Genomic DNA, 15,435 nt, shown 5'->3' with positions numbered 1-15,435 from the left:
GTTGGTTTTTATCATCGTGGTCGCTGTTGCAACTTCCTCTTCTCCTCTCGGGCATCATCCGATGGACGCAGGATGCTGATCGTGTCGAAGTTTGAAGTTTGTTGGACAGATTAACGGTATGGAGAGTAGCTAGGACTCCACTGATTTCCTCGACCGAAACGGCCACTGTTGGAGCTTGTGGAGGAAAATCTGTCTTCATTGAACTGACTGAAGCGGCCAACTTGCATGCCGGTCCCAGGGCCAGGCCGAGTCGCATGGGAAGGGTTACAGCAAAGCATCGCAACCCGGGAGCCGAATTTGGAACCTCGGAGGGAAACCATATGCTTCCTGTTTGGATGCGAAGCCGTCAGACTTGTACTCATAAAAGCAACATTCAAGGCTTACCGAATATGGCTGGCCACAAGCTCACGGTGGTGAGCTGCAGCATTCAGCAGGACCCACTGGATCAGATAGTTGCCATACTGATCTCCCGCAACTAAAGTCATTCGTTAGCACGACCAGTGGAAGAGAAAAAACCGTCTTCCACTCACTGTCAATCAGTGGCATCCGGGGTCGATCAGCACGACCCGTGCATACACGGGAGAGAAAGCGATCCAAGAACTCGGAGCCACCAATCTTCAGACATTTTTCGACAATTTTGGACGCGAATTGATCCATGCTGTAGTCTACAGCATGGTGGAGGACATGCTCAACCGCACGGCTCTTGTCGTGGGGAGCACCATGCTCACATATGTGCTGAATGCACCAGTTGCCGAATTGGCCATGGGCAAGAAGATCAATCTTTGCCAGAACTTCTTCGATCGCCGGTCTCTTTCAAGGTGTCAGCGCCCCCGTCAGACTTAATCCCAAGGTTGAATAAAAAGAACGAATGGGGAAGGGTGAGAGAGGGGATGATCGGGAGGCAAGACTTGCAGCAAAAATTGGTCTCTTACCTTTTCGTCCTCGATGCAGTTTTCGAAGATATTCTGTACCACCAAGCTCCCTGTTTCACCCAAGGCAACGTCATGCCACATCCCCTCCAGCGCCTCATTCACCTTAGCCATGATCTGGGGAGGCTTCCCGCTCCATCGAAGCTCGAACAGTTTCTGCCAAACATGGCAGGCATACCGATGAATCACAGTTTCCGGAATTCTGCGAAGAAGTTCGCACACCATAACAGTCTTGTGCTCCTCCGGAACACAATCAAATGCCTTTTGAATAACGTGGCAACCGAATGAATCCATACTCAGGCTGAGAGTATTGCCTCTGATAGCATTCGCAATGGCAATGACTTGGTCGGGCGTTCCGTGCTCGAAACAACGCTGAACAAGGAAGTTGCCAAAGCGATTCACCATCAGGGGGTATGCCTGGCTGACAATGGCCTCGATGATATCAAACTTTTGCTCTGAGGTGACCACTTTGAGCTTTTGTTGCAGGAAAATGGATGCTTGTTGATCATTGCTGCATACAATCTTGTCCACAATGTATTTCCAGTCGCAGGAGACATTTTTGTCGAGGAGACGCCTGTAGTTAAGTGGTTCAAGGGGAGAGACATAAGTTTGCATGGAGCTTCCACCAGTGCTCTAAAAGAAACGTTAGGATCACGTCACGTACATAATGGTGATGAGATGAATCTTACCGAAGTACTTGCCCAAAGTGAACCGTTCCCGCTGCTGGCCGTAAATTCAGAGGCGGTTGGAGAAAGCGCTGTTGCACCTGGACGGGGATGATATGCAGATACTGGATAGATTCCCATTGGTTGAAAGGCGCTGGATGATGTGGCGGGCGGCGACCCCGGAGATTTGGGGATGGCATCACTCGAAGGTCCAGAGGCCAAGGGGGCCCAGGTAGTATTCTGAGCAGGAAAGATGGGTCCACCTCGGCCTCCCTGTGTGTGGGTACGTCGAGGTCCGGTATTTGGGGCTTGGAAAATCCGAGACTGCTCACCTGCTGGCCGAGGATAGAAGCCATATCCGCTGTTCGGGGGACCGGAAATGATTCTGTGAGACTGAAAACTGCCTTGGGGGGCGACAAATCCAGTAGGGTAGACAGGTGTGGCACCCCAAAAACGACCCGAGTCTGGATTCACCGGGTGGGAGGATCCCGGCAATTGCTCTCCATAAGCCTTGTCAAGAGAATGGTCTTGGGTATCCATCCCGAACGATGACTGCCCATTCTGGTTCCAAAGCCCACGGGCACGATTGTACGCCCCAGCTGACAGTGCGTCAGAGATGTCCGACTGCGAGTCGTCGGGTGCGTTCCATGTGTCTTGAAATTGGCCAAATGTGGGATTCGAGGCATTGAAAGCATTTTGCAGGTTGCTGATGGTCTGTTCAGTGATATCACGCCCGCCAAACTCTGCCTCTGAAGGAGGACCTAGAGCCTGGTCCAGAGTGTGCTTAATCACACGGTTCTGGGCAAGTTCCTGCTCCTGCATAGCAATCTTGGAATTGGCCTCGAGTAATTCCTGTTTGAGTCGAAGAAGTTCAGCGACCTTGTCATCTTGCGCGTTGATTGTTTCCGCCGAGCCCGCAGCTGGCAGGGTGTCGCTGGGCTGGGGAGGCCGAGATGAACGCGAAGCAGAGAGATCCGACTCTGGGTGAGAAACCGGGGCAGATTGAGGGGATATCTTTTCCAGGATCTTTTCCAAATGCGAGGGCTGTCCAATACTAGATTCGACTTTGACATGTCCCAACTTTGGCTTCTGGGGTTGTCAGAATCCAAGCCACTTAATCATATTGGGACATTGTATCAAACTCACCTTGGTGGACGGTGCATCGATACCCTCACCGGATGCTTTCAGCGTGATGCCGTATTTCGGCACTTCATCAGTATCCGTGTGACTGTGACGGCTGCTCGAATGCTGGTAGCCCTCAGTGTTAGACATACTGGCCACCTGTTGTATGTCAACAGCATCGGGAGTCGGCAAGACTTACCGACAGATCACGTCCGAATGAGAAGGCTCGCACGTCCCGTCCACTATCATGAGAGAGAAACCTTCCCTCCTTAGTGATCCGAGAAAGCACAGAGGGCCCAGTGAAGGTGGCCATCACGTTGATCACTGTGGCGGTGGGAAAGGATCAAGTATAGATCAGACCACGAGACACACTAGCAACCAAAAGGGTAATATGAAAAGGGATAGCACGAAGATTCACCGAGAGATAGGAAACATAGGATAGATGAGAAGATGAAAAGGAGGGGGAGATGAGGAGAGGAGAGAAGGGAAGAGACAGGGCAGAGGGCAGATGTGGGAGGGAGAACTGGAAAGAGAACTTGGAGGGCAGGAAGGTACGCCGCGGTCACTGCTGATTACGACACTGTCTAGGCCTAACCAGAGCCCTACGGAGCAGAAGGTCCATCATTCAGAGAATTCCACAGTCTTTTTTTTATCATCTCTGTTTCCTCCTTCCTTCTCGGTCCATCTCCCTCCGTCTTTCCATCTGTACTTGCTTGTATCCCACTATCCCCGCATAGGGCAAGAGATCCTCACATGGGATCGGATTGATATGAGCTTGGCGATATCTGCCAAGACCAGTCGAAATGACCAGCAGCATAGACACCAGCCACACCTTCCCAACGAGAGCGCTTTCCCAGGACCACATACTCAGGCTGCCCTGGCCCAGTGATAGTCGGAACCAAACGAGCCGCTAGCCGCAGACCATCCAAATCGGTGCCCCATACCACCAGTTCCAGCTTTTCGTCAGGGCAAGGTCGAAGGAAGACTGCCCCTAGGCCTGGTTCCCCATATATGTATTTTTGTCTCAAGGCAGGCAGCGTCGATAACGAACGACTTGTGGATATGACAAGATGGCCTTGATCAATGCGAATCGGGTATGTATCTCCTAAAGCAGCAGGCAAATCGTGACCCATAGAAAGTGTAACAACGTTCCCTGGTTGATTAAGTGAGCTGTTGCTCGAGCAATGGTCGATGATCTGAGAATTAGCTGCAAAGTATTGGAAAAAATTGCGACTGATCTGGAGAGCGACTGGGTCTACTCCGGGAGAACACTTCCGGATAGTGAACGTTCCTTGAGTGCGGAGAATGGCATCGAGCGCACCAAGTTGACGGCCATATCTTTGATGAATTGTCTTCCAACCTGCGTCACGAGAGGTGTCCCACTTCCCATCCGCATCTCTTACAAACCAGCCTTGCGTTTTCTGGGGGGATTCCATCGGGAAGGTCCCGCTCATGTCGTCAAGCACCATAGCTTCAGGCAACTGAACCCGAAAGAGTGTTTCTGACAAGTGAAAGCGGCGAATGTTGCGAGTGGTGATGTGCCAGATCTTGTTGTCTGCGGAGCGAGTAACGCGTAGCTTACCATTCATGTCGGGTGTTTGGAGTTGGTCGACCTGGATGCCAGCCTTAGATCCCAATGTCCCGGAAGAAGGAACCGTGATAGTGAATGTCTTCGGGAATGTCTCGACCACTTTAGACTGATTGGCCCTAGATTGGTAGAATTCTTTCAGGTATTTGGTCGTCATCACGCCTTCGAACCAGTGCCCTCTTCCAGGTAGCTCTTTGTACTCGGATGGCCACTGAGCCTGACCCAGGAGCTCATGCATCAATCTGCCATGATATGCAGGTACATTATCGTCGTCAGCCCCGTGTTGTTGTGCCACAGGGATACCAGCCAGGTTACCCACTAACAACTCGTTTTTATAGGTTGACCGTGACCTGGAGAGGACCAAGGAAAGCGAGGGCTCGGAGTCATGCCACATCGTATAGGGAACATAGTCTGAAGGCCTTAGCCTCAAGCAACCCACAGGGCGGAAGACAGTCGCCACGAGGCTTACATACTTTCGATCGAAGTGTATCCAGAGACAGGCGCTACTGCAGAGACGTTGTCTGGGAAATGAGTGGAAAAGTACCATGCGCCCTGGCCTAATCAATATCAGCGATCGGCACCACAATCAGTCAATCCAGGGAGCCAGTGTGTACCGCCGTTGGAATGACCAGCCACAATCAGCTCATCCAAAGCGGCAGCAGGGCCGTCCCATCCAATTTGCTTGGCCCAGTCCGCAATGGCTGACACTGCAGCTTGGGTGTCGGCAACGCCCCAATAGTCTATGTTGAATGTTCGTCTTAGTCACTGAACCAATTTCTGAAACACAGAATAGGTATCGACTCACGCCAGTCATCCCCACTCCACGACGTCACACCGCTCGGAAACAGCATCCAAGCACACGTCCCATACGCTGCATCTAGCATACCTCGCGCCTCGGCAGAATCTGCTTCAAGCCCTGCACCATGGAGGACGAGAATCACCGGAGCAGGTAACGAGTGATTACAAGCATTGGGAGGTGGAGTCCGCAGAATCGCATAAGAAATTATACCTGCCGGGTGTAGATAGGTGATGCGGAGCGGCTCTGACAACGGGCGTTCTTTCAGGTTCACTTCGAAGTATGTGGACCGCGATCTCCCGCCAGCGATCTGGTAGACTACCTCTACCGAGAAATGAGGTTCATGATCTGCCTCAAGAGAGATTGTAAAACCCAGCGGTCGGATCTGGTGCCCAGCAATCTGCAGCGGATTTTGCATGGACACGCGATGCATAGTCTGTGTCGAGAATGGGTATGAGCCGAGAACACAGGGTATCCTATGGCAAGATGGATGAACGAGCCAACCTTCAATGCGCGGACAGATTTGAGTTCCACTAGGTCTTCTTCATTGTTGAGCACGTTAATCGAAGCCCATCGGCTTCCAAGCCTTCCGTTGACCAATTCCGGGACCAGCAGGCTGTCCTGATAAAGCGTGATGGACTCTGGTTCTCGCAGCTCGGCATGGATCATGACTGCGATGGCATTGTTGAGTCCACCGAGAGCCCGCACATCGCGAGTAAGTCGCAACTCCAATGTGTGAGGACCAGGTGTTAGTTTTACCAAGCTGGGAGCCCGGTGGTACTGATACATATCCCCGCCGAAATAGGGCTCACCATCCACCAAGAATTCCAACAGACCATCTCCGAAGAGGGCAACAGTCTGTGGCTGAGATCCCTTGACTTCCAAGACCCCACGAGCCCACGCTTGATACTGTAGTGCTGGCCAGCCGTATACCGATTGCATGAATGCCCAATTGACGGCTGGAAAGCTCACATTGAGGGCTGCCTGGACCTGGCCAGGAGAAGATCTTGATATAGTTGCGTGCGTGGCGCCCCAATGGACAGATCCATTCGCAGCAAGAGCGCTGTTAAAGGTGCCATTGGGGTCATATTGTAAATTGTGGAATCCACCATCATACTCCAAGGGGTCAGCTCCCCAGATGGCCTCTGAACCAGGAAGGGGGATGTTATTTCGCTATCAGCCTACTCTATCATTAGTCCCGGCACACTAACCTCTTGTACCGAGCCTGAATGGTCCTAGAATGTCCCATGTTTTTGATATCACCACCTCCGGCAGCGCCGGCCTGAGGGGACTCTGACGAAGAGCATTGTCTAGGCCAAGCTTCCAGCTTGTCCCCGCTGCACCTAATGCCGACGAGAGTAGTAGGATCAGTCCCACGGTGGCTGACGAGAGGTTGGGATGCATATCAGACGCATACACGCCAATATCTTCGCCAAGATCGTATAAGATGAAATCGTTAGATCAAGATCTTTTAACTTCAGACCCTGAAGTAGTCCGGAGGACTATCGGCCCGTCCCTCCGTCAGTCAATTGTCAATTGCGGGATGCAAGTGGAGAAAAGACCCGGCCTTGGGGGGTCTGTGCGGTATGGTACCGTACGGTCACACTTCACAATGTATCGCGTCACGTGATCTGCTGTTCGATCTTCGTCCCTAGTGTTCATAGTCATGAGTAAAGGCCCGACTTGTTGAAGGATCAATAAGAGAAGACCCACCTAGGCAAGAACAGCAGCTATAGATATAGCTACCCTGTATATGTGATTGCCCGCCAGTAGTCGGCTTGTGACGTCCTTTGGTATTCTATATGCACCACTGCACGACGGAGGACTCCGAGGGTCCCGTATCACACGAGTAACGGTGTATGGTCATGGCCGGTGACGGTCGCACGCAGTCGGCCTCGATTCCGTGGACTCTCCCGACGGGGCCAGTTACCCTAACATTCAATCTCCCCCAGTTCTGACCTGGCCGCCCCTTTTCCTGCATTATTCTGTCCGGCATCTGGGCAATTATCCGAGCCCGCTACTCCGGAAACGCCACGACAAGCTTGGCCCCATTACGATCCCTGCAGCGTGTGTCCTCCGTCCTCAACGCTCATTCGCCCGAAGAGATTCGTCATCGCCAAACCCATCTTCCCTGCTCTCTGGCCAGACACCCTCTGCAGGTGAAACCCCCCGTTCGACTCGACTACTTGACTTGCAGTGTCTGCGATATACTTGGGTAAGTTCATTGATTACCCTAGACGCGCAGAAGAGCCACATGCGAGAGAATCGAGACGAACTGAAGGAGTTGACGCTTCCCCCAACCGAAAGCCTAGACGAGGCCGCAACGACAATGGCCACAACCACAGTGACCGGTCATGGGCGGCGGTCTTCTATGCGACAACCCGAATTACAAGTACCGAACAAACCCTCAACATCTCAACCCACGAGTAGCCCCATCGACAAGTTCCCTCCCTACGAAGATTCTATGGATGCCGCCGTGGGGTCAGCGACACCCTCAACCCGTCCGCATCGAAGCCCTTCGGTGAAATATGCTCCAGGTGAACCCTGGGAGCCTCGGAAATCTGCGTTCTATTCACAAAACCACCCCAATGGATCTTTGAGGAATCCCAAACACCGACCCCGGAAGAGCATTAGCGAGGCCATTACCACCATTCGAAACCGCAACGGCAGCATGAGCGCGAATGCGCAGGAGCTTGCGGAAGCCCTTCGCGCTCCAGTATCCTATCGACTGATTGTACGTTGACCAAGACGGTGATAGCAGGATTAGCATCTCCTCACCTACTCCACCCCCGCCCCGAGAAATATCCTGGCTAATTCACGACTGATCATCCAGGGTCTCTGTCTGATTTGGTACATGACCTCTGCGCTCACGAATACATCCTCGAAATCTATCCTGAATGCCCTTCCAATGCCCATCACGTTGACGATCATTCAATTCGCATTTGTCTCGTTCTGGTGTTTACTGCTAGTGTATCTGTCAACGCTGATACCGTGGCTACGACAAAGTGTGCCGGTCCTCAAACACGGCATTCGGTACCCCTCTCGCGATGTGATCTCCACCGCGTTACCTCTGGCCGTCTTCCAACTGGCTGGCCATATCCTGAGCTCCATGGCTACCTCTCAGATCCCTGTCTCCTTGGTTCATACAATCAAGGGCCTGTCGCCATTGTTTACAGTTCTGGCATATCGAGTCCTGTTCCGCATTCGGTACGCCAGGGCAACCTACCTCTCGCTGATCCCTCTCACCCTCGGTGTCATGCTTGCATGCTCCACTGGGATCTCTACAAATTTCTTCGGAATCCTCTGTGCCCTTCTAGCTGCTCTGGTGTTTGTCTCGCAGAACATCTTCTCCAAGAAGCTCTTCAACGAGGCCGAGCGTGTTGAGGCTGAAGCGGCTAATCCGGCCCGGCGTAAGCTGGACAAGCTCAACCTGCTCTGTTATTGCTCCGGGCTGGCCTTTTTCCTCACACTGCCTATCTGGTTTGTGAGTGAAGGATACCCTCTGATCGCCGACTTCATCCATGATGGTGCCATCTCACTATCCGGTAAGCAAGGGTCACTCGACCACGGTGCTCTGATGATGGAGTTTGTCTTCAATGGCGTTTCGCATTTTGCGCAGAACATCCTCGCATTTGTGCTCCTCTCCATGGTCTCACCCGTCTCGTACTCGGTTGCTTCCCTGGTGAAGCGCGTTTTTGTGATTGTTGCTGCCATTTTGTGGTTCGGCAGCTCGACCACCCCCATCCAAGCTGTTGGCATCGCCCTTGCCTTTGTGGGTCTCTACCTCTATGATCGCAACAGCCACGACGATGTAGCTGACCAGCGCGCAAATGCGGATCACTTCCGCGCGCGGGAGTCCATCCTACCTATGAATGTCCGACACTCGAGCAAGCCGTGGGACTCGAATGGGTATGCGTTCCCCGGCGCGAGGTCGTTCGAGACTTCTACTGGAAACACCTCCCATGCGACCAACTCTTCTAAAAAGCAAGATGATGGCCCAGGGCGCGTTCGACCGCGCGGAGCTAGCGTGAATCGGACCTGGCTACCTGGGACGAAACAAGAGTCGACGTGGCAGCCAGCTGATTCTACCGCTGCCGCATAGATGCCATTTCCTCTGTCATTATTTCCTTTCTCCCTTCCTGTCTTCCCCTCCCTCCGCTTGTTTCCATGTTTTGTATTCGTCCCCTCACAAGGGTTTGGGGAAAGACTGGTGTACTATATCAAGGCGTTTAGGGTGGTTCCTTGCTTGTCTTATCTCTTTTAGGCGAAAGATCAATCACTGATCGGCTTGACTTCGACTTATCTGGTGAATCTTTCTCCGTTTGTTTTGGCGCCAACATAGATGGGATGAAGGGAAAGAAGGAAGAATAGCCAAGTTATGTAGGTTGTATATGATTCCAATCTGCCTATGAAAATAGTGATCATAAAAGAATCAAGCGCACACCAAAAGGAAGGCATTTGCATCTGCTTCCGTTATCCAATCCACCGTCAGTGTCGCGGTATGTAGCTACCGTCGGTAAAGAACATGTCATCATAGGGAAGGACCCTTGACTGCTCCAGTTCGGTGCAAGTCTGCTCTAGGACTATGTTGCAGAGGAAACTGGGACTGAGGACCCGGCATCCTACAATAAATCATGCCCAGAAATGAGATGATTTCCTGTAAAGGACGGGGCGCGGTTGAGAGCTTTTAGGGGAAACATCCGGAGGCGAGGTTTTTCCGCGTAACCGAACCAATGGTTACTGGCGCATTTGGGATTTGTGAGGCCTCTTCTTAGTCAGCTCCGGGATGGTCAGCAGCATTATGTAACCCAACAGATTCCGAACTCTGAACGTCAAGCTCCTTCATCCACCCCCTCGTCCACCCCCATCACAATTCCCCCTCCCTCCCTCTCTCTCCCTCATCGTCTCTCACACAATCATGCGGCCGCAGCTGTTTCGTGCGGCCGCCCGGTCTCTCCGGGTGCCCAGGGCCCGTGCCTTCGCGACAACAGCCCCTCGCGCGGCCGAGGTGGAACTGACCATTGGTACGGCCTCGATCCCTCTGATTCACGCATACTGGGGTATATATGCTGACTAGACCGTGTAGATGGCAAGAAGGTGTCTGTTGAAGGTAATCTCCGCGCAATTTGCATCCATTGGACGACCACTCACATCCTCCGAAGCCGGCTCGGCTCTCATCCAGGCTTGCGAGAAAGCAGGTGCCACGATCCCCAGGTACGAACGCTTTCATGCACCGACAAAGCTGTCTTATACACTGTGACTGACATTTTCTTTTCTAGATACTGCTACCACGAGTACGTGTCCAATTGCTTCCCGACCCCGAATCCTCCGGTGATGGTTTATGCTAACTTTAGCCATGAAGAAAACTATTGATTGCAGGAAACTGTACGTCTTCGTAGTTTGATCCGCTTATATATCTTCCTGATGATAATTGCTGACTGGATTGAATCTTTTTAGGCCGTATGTGTCTCGTCGAAGTCGAGCGCGCCCCCAAGCCCGTGGCCTCCTGCGCCTGGCCCGTTCAGCCCGGAATGGTGGTCAAGACGAATTCGCCGCTGGTCCACAAAGCGAGAGAGGGTGTGATGGAGTTCCTTCTGGCTAACCACCCCCTTGACTGCCCTGTCTGTGATCAGGGAGGAGAGTGCGATCTTCAGGACCAGTCAATGCGTTATGGAGCTGACCGCGGTCGGTTCCACGAGATTGGTGGTAAGCGTGCGGTGGAGGACAAGAATATTGGTCCTTTGGTTAAGACCTCGATGAACCGCTGCATTCACTGCACTCGCTGTGTACGATTCATGAACGATGTGGCCGGAGCCCCCGAGCTGGGAACTACTGGCCGTGGTAACGACATGCAGATCGGAACCTACCTCGAGCAAAACCTCAACTCGGAATTGTCTGGCAACGTTGTCGACCTTTGCCCTGTCGGTGCCTTGACCTCCAAGCCTTATGCTTTCCGTGCCCGTCCCTGGGAGCTCAAGCACACCGAGTCCATCGATGTTCTTGACGCCCTCGGCTCCAACATCCGAATTGATAGCCGCGGTCTGGAAGTGATGCGTGTCATTCCCAGACTGAACGACGACATCAACGAGGAATGGATCAACGACAAGTCGCGCTTTGCCTGTGACGGACTGAAGACTCAGCGTCTCACCACCCCCTTGATCCGTCGCGACGGAAAGTTCGTTCCCTCAACCTGGGAGCAGGCTCTGGCCGAAATCGCCGAGGCTCAGCAGAAGCTGCAGCTGCAGCCCAATGAGTTCAAGGCCGTGGCAGGCCACCTGGTTGATACCGAATCTCTCGTTGCCATGAAGGACATGGCTAACAAGCTGGGTTCCGATAACCTTGCCCTGGATCAGCCCGGCGGCAGTGCTCCCATTGCCCACGGTATTGATGTTCGCTCCAACTACCTTTTCAACTCCAAGATCTACGGTATCGAGGAGGCCGACGCTATCCTTTTGGTTGCCACCAACCCCCGCCACGAAGCTTCCGTTCTGAACGCCCGCATTCGCAAGCAGTACCTGCGTTCCGACCTGGAGATCGGTCTCGTCGGCGAGGAATTCGAAAGCACCTTTGAGTACCAGAACTTGGGTGTCGATGCCTCCGCTCTGAAGTCTGCCCTGTCAGGCGAGTTCGGCAAGAAGCTGGCTGGTGCCCGCCGGCCCATGATTATCGTCGGTAGTGCCGCGGCTGAGCACGCTGATGCCAAGACCATCTTCGAGACCGTTGGCAACTTCGTCGAGAAGCACGCCAGCAACTTCAACACCCCTGAGTGGCAAGGCTACAACGTCCTGCAGCGTGCTGCTTCTCGGGCTGGTGCTTACGAGGTCGGCTTCACTGCCCCTCTCCCGAGGTTGCGCAGACCACTCCCAAGATGATCTGGCTCCTGGGCGCCGATGAGATCTCTCAGAGCGAGATCCCCAAGGATGCCTTTGTGGTCTACCAGGGCCACCACGGTGACCGGGGTGCCCAGCTCGCCGATGTCGTTCTCCCCGGTGCTGCCTACACCGAGAAGTCCGCTACTTACATCAACACTGAGGGACGCGTGCAGGTTACTCGGGCTGCCACATCGCTGCCTGGTGCTGCTCGTGACGACTGGAAGATCATTCGTGCTACTAGCGAGTTCCTTAGCGTTCCTCTTCCTTACGACGATATTGAGGCCCTCCGTGACCGCATGGAGGAGATCAGCCCCGTGATGCGCCGCTATGACGTTGTCGAGCCCACATCTGTCAGCGCCTTGAGCAGGGTCCAGCTGGCCGACCAGAACAAGGGTTCCTCGGCCACTGGAGCTCCTTTCAAGAAGGTTATTGAGGACTTCTATTTCACTGACTCTATCTCCAGAAGGTATGTACTTTTTTTATCCTAACCCCTCTGCCTGCTTGTTCCCACGTACATAACCCACTGACACTGGTTTAGCTCCCCTACCATGGCCCGCTGCTCGGCTGCTAAGGCTACTGGCAACCCTGAGACCAACTTCATGGCTGCCGGAGAGATGTCTCCTCAGGCCCTGTACGGCTAAACGTAGCCAGAGCCTCGTTGCCTCTGACCTACCGCATGAGCCGCCGATCGAATTCTTGTGTTTTTCATAATGGTTGCAGGCGTTGTCATCTTGTATCACACTAAACTTCCCTTTTATGTACCGTTTCCTTTCCACCTTCTGTTTTCTCCATCATCTTGAACGCCGCTTCGTCCGGGGTTCCGTGGTTGACCTCTCTCGGCCACTCTCCGGCATCACCTGGGATTAAATCGGTTGGGGTTGACTTGTACATAAAAAGCTTGAGACCCTCACAAAATTTCAGTCCCTTCTCGGAGATGATGACCATAATCCGTAGCTGGCGCATGCAAGTAGTCATGGTGTCTTACGATAGACGTAGATATTGTCGCTCCTTTTTAGTAACACTAACCATTAGTCTAGATAGAAGCAAGAGTATATGCACCACGTTCAGAAGAAGCGTGCTTCTGAATTGATTCTCGGCGGGAACGTATTCAATCAGAGTGATGATATAATCAATATTTACTAGCTCAATAGCCCTATTCATCAAAATGGTGCAACGGCGGATGCTTATAGCTCGTCATCATCCGTTTCACCCGCCGTCTCTTCGTCCGCCGCAATGGGCTCTGGCAGAGGCTCCGCTTTCGTCTGCGCTGGAGGTCCTCGTCGCGTAAACGGCAACTCTCTTCGCGGAGGCGCTGCCTCCTTGGAAGCTGCCTCTCGTTCCGAAGGCTTGACTTTAGTTCGTTCAGGCACAGATCGTTGTGAAGTAGCTGGGACTTCCTCCTCCTCGTCGGTGGTCGTATCCTCCCCGTCTTCCAGGGGTTGCGGCGTGGCTCTTTCTTCGTCTTCTGTCTCTTGGGCGTATGATGCTTGAACATCTGCAACTTTGCGATCAACGTCCATCTGCTCGAAGCCTTCGTCTGATTCGTCTTCGTCGTCAACTGTGTCTGGAGCACGTCGTTTTGTGGCCGCATGAGCCCGTTGTGCTTCACGGGGTTTCCCGCTAGCCGCTTGGATTTCGGCGACTGAGCCGTGTAGGGAAACGGTTAACTATCATTTCCTTCTCTTGGTGTGGTGATTCATCTTACCTTTTGTCGGGTCGGCCGTTGCAGATGCTAGCAATCGCTGCTGATTCCGGATTTTGAGCTTTTTCTCATTCAGAAGCTGAGCAAAGTTGGCCACCAGCTGGTTCTCGTGCTGAGTCTTGGCTTGCATGAGGTCTGCCAATTGCTGGGTCAATTTGGCGATGGTATCTTCGGCCTCGCGGTAGCGATCCGTTAAGTTCGTTACTTGGCTGTGCAGGGCATCGGCTTTGGTCGCTGCGATACCGGTCCAGTCAAACAGCGCGATCTCTTGGTCTTCATCCTGTTTGAGGACCAGAGACCCGAGCCTTTGCTAGAGTGATGTTAGTTGGTGTCGACACCATGTGACCAGACGGCGCCCAGAGAGGAGGGGGGAATGGTCTCGTACCGTGATATCCTGGACTCTTTTCCGAATGGCAATGACTATTTCTTGATTCTCGCTCCCCGCATTTGAAATACTAGCGGAAGCTTCGATTCCGGCAGACCAGGACGACTTCTCAGCCGAGACTGGCTGTCTTAGGATGTGAGCAATGATGTAGGCCCATTCGTCATCAGATCCTTGGTAATTTTTCCCACGTAGGGCATGCAGACGAGATTGTTGGACTATTCCAGGGTGTTAGTTCGTAATTCGAAATAAACAGTTCGATGAAAGGCATTACTGGACGCGGCATAAGGGTTCTCGCCCTCCGTTGCGGTGAGCGATACATCCAGAGGTGCCTGGCCAGTCTGGGAGACGTGGACCAGTACGTAAGAATGCGGCTCGTCCGACCGAGGAATTCGGACAACCTGGGGGTCGGACATGTTCGGAATTACACGAGGGGATATTGGAGGTGAATCTGTCCCGGGAGGCTTTGATGAATGAAAGATGGGTAAAAAGCTCGAGCGTGTCAATTGGATGGAAACATGGGCCGGGTAGTCTTGGGTTTGGTACTGAGTCCTGACAGATGACTGGAACTCGAAGAGCCGCGTTGTACAAAAAGGCAGCAGGGCGTGTCGGAGATCCACCCAAGGTACGTCGCCGAGCAACTAAGAACCAACTCTCTTGCCAACTCCAGTGCCTACCCTAACGACTAGTTTAATCCTAGCCGACTCAGTTGGTATCTGTTGGTATCTCCTTCGTAGGGCTTCGTCCCCAGTCCACTATTCAATATTCTCCAGCCGCAGCGGGCTAGTTTCGAGAGGTAGTTGCTTCTTCTCGAATAGCTGACTGAGGAGTATCCGTCTATACTCCGTAGTTAGGTACTGTTGGGTACTATCGTATAGCTTAGGCAATGTATACGATATGGTATAACTAGATGCCCATGATATGTAACATGATCCTATTCTCCTCCAACGACACGCTAACGAACGATGGAGCAAACGCACGTCCCTTGTTGGTGTGGCTATAGGGTGGACTCCCGTGGCTCTAGTTCATCAATAGTCCGGGTGTCGTCTTGATGGTGAGGACCAGAAGGGAAATAATAGTGAAGGTAATAACTAACTAGTTCGTCTGTACTAGTTTTGCTCTCAACAATTACCTAGCTCTTCGCGAGTTACAGTAATAAAGATCCAATTCGGTTGGTTAAGCAAGTCTTTCCTGGCCAAGGCCATCTTGTTCCAGGCACTGGCACGTTCCCTCCCTCCACGAGGAATCCCTCCTCCCCCCCTCAAATTCCAGCCTCCAACACCAACCCAACATTACTAAACTCTGGATTCTACCACCATTCCGACTACCACCCTCTCATCCCTCCCCTTTCCTGGCCCTGAACATCCCCATCACCTACT

The 15,435-nt window shown here is 52.9% G+C and overlaps 6 protein-coding genes across 6 annotated transcripts; 2 read left to right on the top strand and 4 right to left on the bottom strand.

The window, feature by feature from the left end:
• Positions 1–110: 110 nt before the first annotated feature.
• Positions 111–3,029, bottom strand: N7458_002622 (Armadillo-like helical; the record flags this gene model as incomplete). The annotated part of the gene is made up of 7 exons (XM_056906005.1): positions 111–327; positions 385–475; positions 531–810; positions 933–1,562; positions 1,619–2,683; positions 2,741–2,875; positions 2,916–3,029. 7 exons carry the CDS (start codon positions 3,027–3,029, stop codon positions 111–113), a joined length of 2,532 nt encoding a protein of 843 aa, XP_056770112.1.
• Positions 3,030–3,465: 436 nt separating this feature from the next.
• On the bottom strand, positions 3,466–6,504 carry N7458_002621 (alpha/beta hydrolase family protein; the record flags this gene model as incomplete). Its single annotated transcript, XM_056906004.1, has 6 exons — positions 3,466–4,715; positions 4,778–4,861; positions 4,919–5,044; positions 5,110–5,536; positions 5,605–6,245; positions 6,312–6,504. 6 exons carry the CDS (start codon positions 6,502–6,504, stop codon positions 3,466–3,468), a joined length of 2,721 nt encoding a protein of 906 aa, XP_056770111.1.
• Positions 6,505–7,354: 850 nt separating this feature from the next.
• Positions 7,355–9,202, top strand: N7458_002620 (putative ER to Golgi transport protein (Sly41); the record flags this gene model as incomplete). The annotated part of the gene is made up of 2 exons (XM_056906003.1): positions 7,355–7,834; positions 7,934–9,202. 2 exons carry the CDS (start codon positions 7,355–7,357, stop codon positions 9,200–9,202), a joined length of 1,749 nt encoding a protein of 582 aa, XP_056770110.1.
• An 816-nt stretch (positions 9,203–10,018) lies between these two features.
• Positions 10,019–12,613, top strand: N7458_002619 (putative NADH-ubiquinone oxidoreductase, subunit G; the record flags this gene model as incomplete). The annotated part of the gene is made up of 8 exons (XM_056906002.1): positions 10,019–10,124; positions 10,187–10,210; positions 10,263–10,314; positions 10,380–10,394; positions 10,463–10,485; positions 10,558–11,921; positions 11,969–12,438; positions 12,511–12,613. 8 exons carry the CDS (start codon positions 10,019–10,021, stop codon positions 12,611–12,613), a joined length of 2,157 nt encoding a protein of 718 aa, XP_056770109.1.
• A 100-nt stretch (positions 12,614–12,713) lies between these two features.
• Positions 12,714–12,947, bottom strand: N7458_002618 (uncharacterized protein; the record flags this gene model as incomplete). Its single annotated transcript, XM_056906001.1, has 1 exon — positions 12,714–12,947. One exon carries the CDS (start codon positions 12,945–12,947, stop codon positions 12,714–12,716), a length of 234 nt encoding a protein of 77 aa, XP_056770108.1.
• A 209-nt stretch (positions 12,948–13,156) lies between these two features.
• Positions 13,157–14,472, bottom strand: N7458_002617 (uncharacterized protein; the record flags this gene model as incomplete). The annotated part of the gene is made up of 4 exons (XM_056906000.1): positions 13,157–13,614; positions 13,678–13,984; positions 14,060–14,274; positions 14,331–14,472. The coding sequence occupies 4 exons, from the start codon at positions 14,470–14,472 to the stop codon at positions 13,157–13,159; spliced, it is 1,122 nt and encodes a 373-aa protein (XP_056770107.1).
• Positions 14,473–15,435: the final 963 nt, after the last annotated feature.

The sequence above is a fragment of the Penicillium daleae genome, assembly GCF_028827525.1.
Source record: "Penicillium daleae strain IBT 16125 chromosome Unknown utg000002l_segment0_segment0, whole genome shotgun sequence".
Taxonomy (NCBI): domain Eukaryota; kingdom Fungi; phylum Ascomycota; class Eurotiomycetes; order Eurotiales; family Aspergillaceae; genus Penicillium; species Penicillium daleae.
This window is presented reverse-complemented; position numbering and strand designations above follow the sequence as displayed.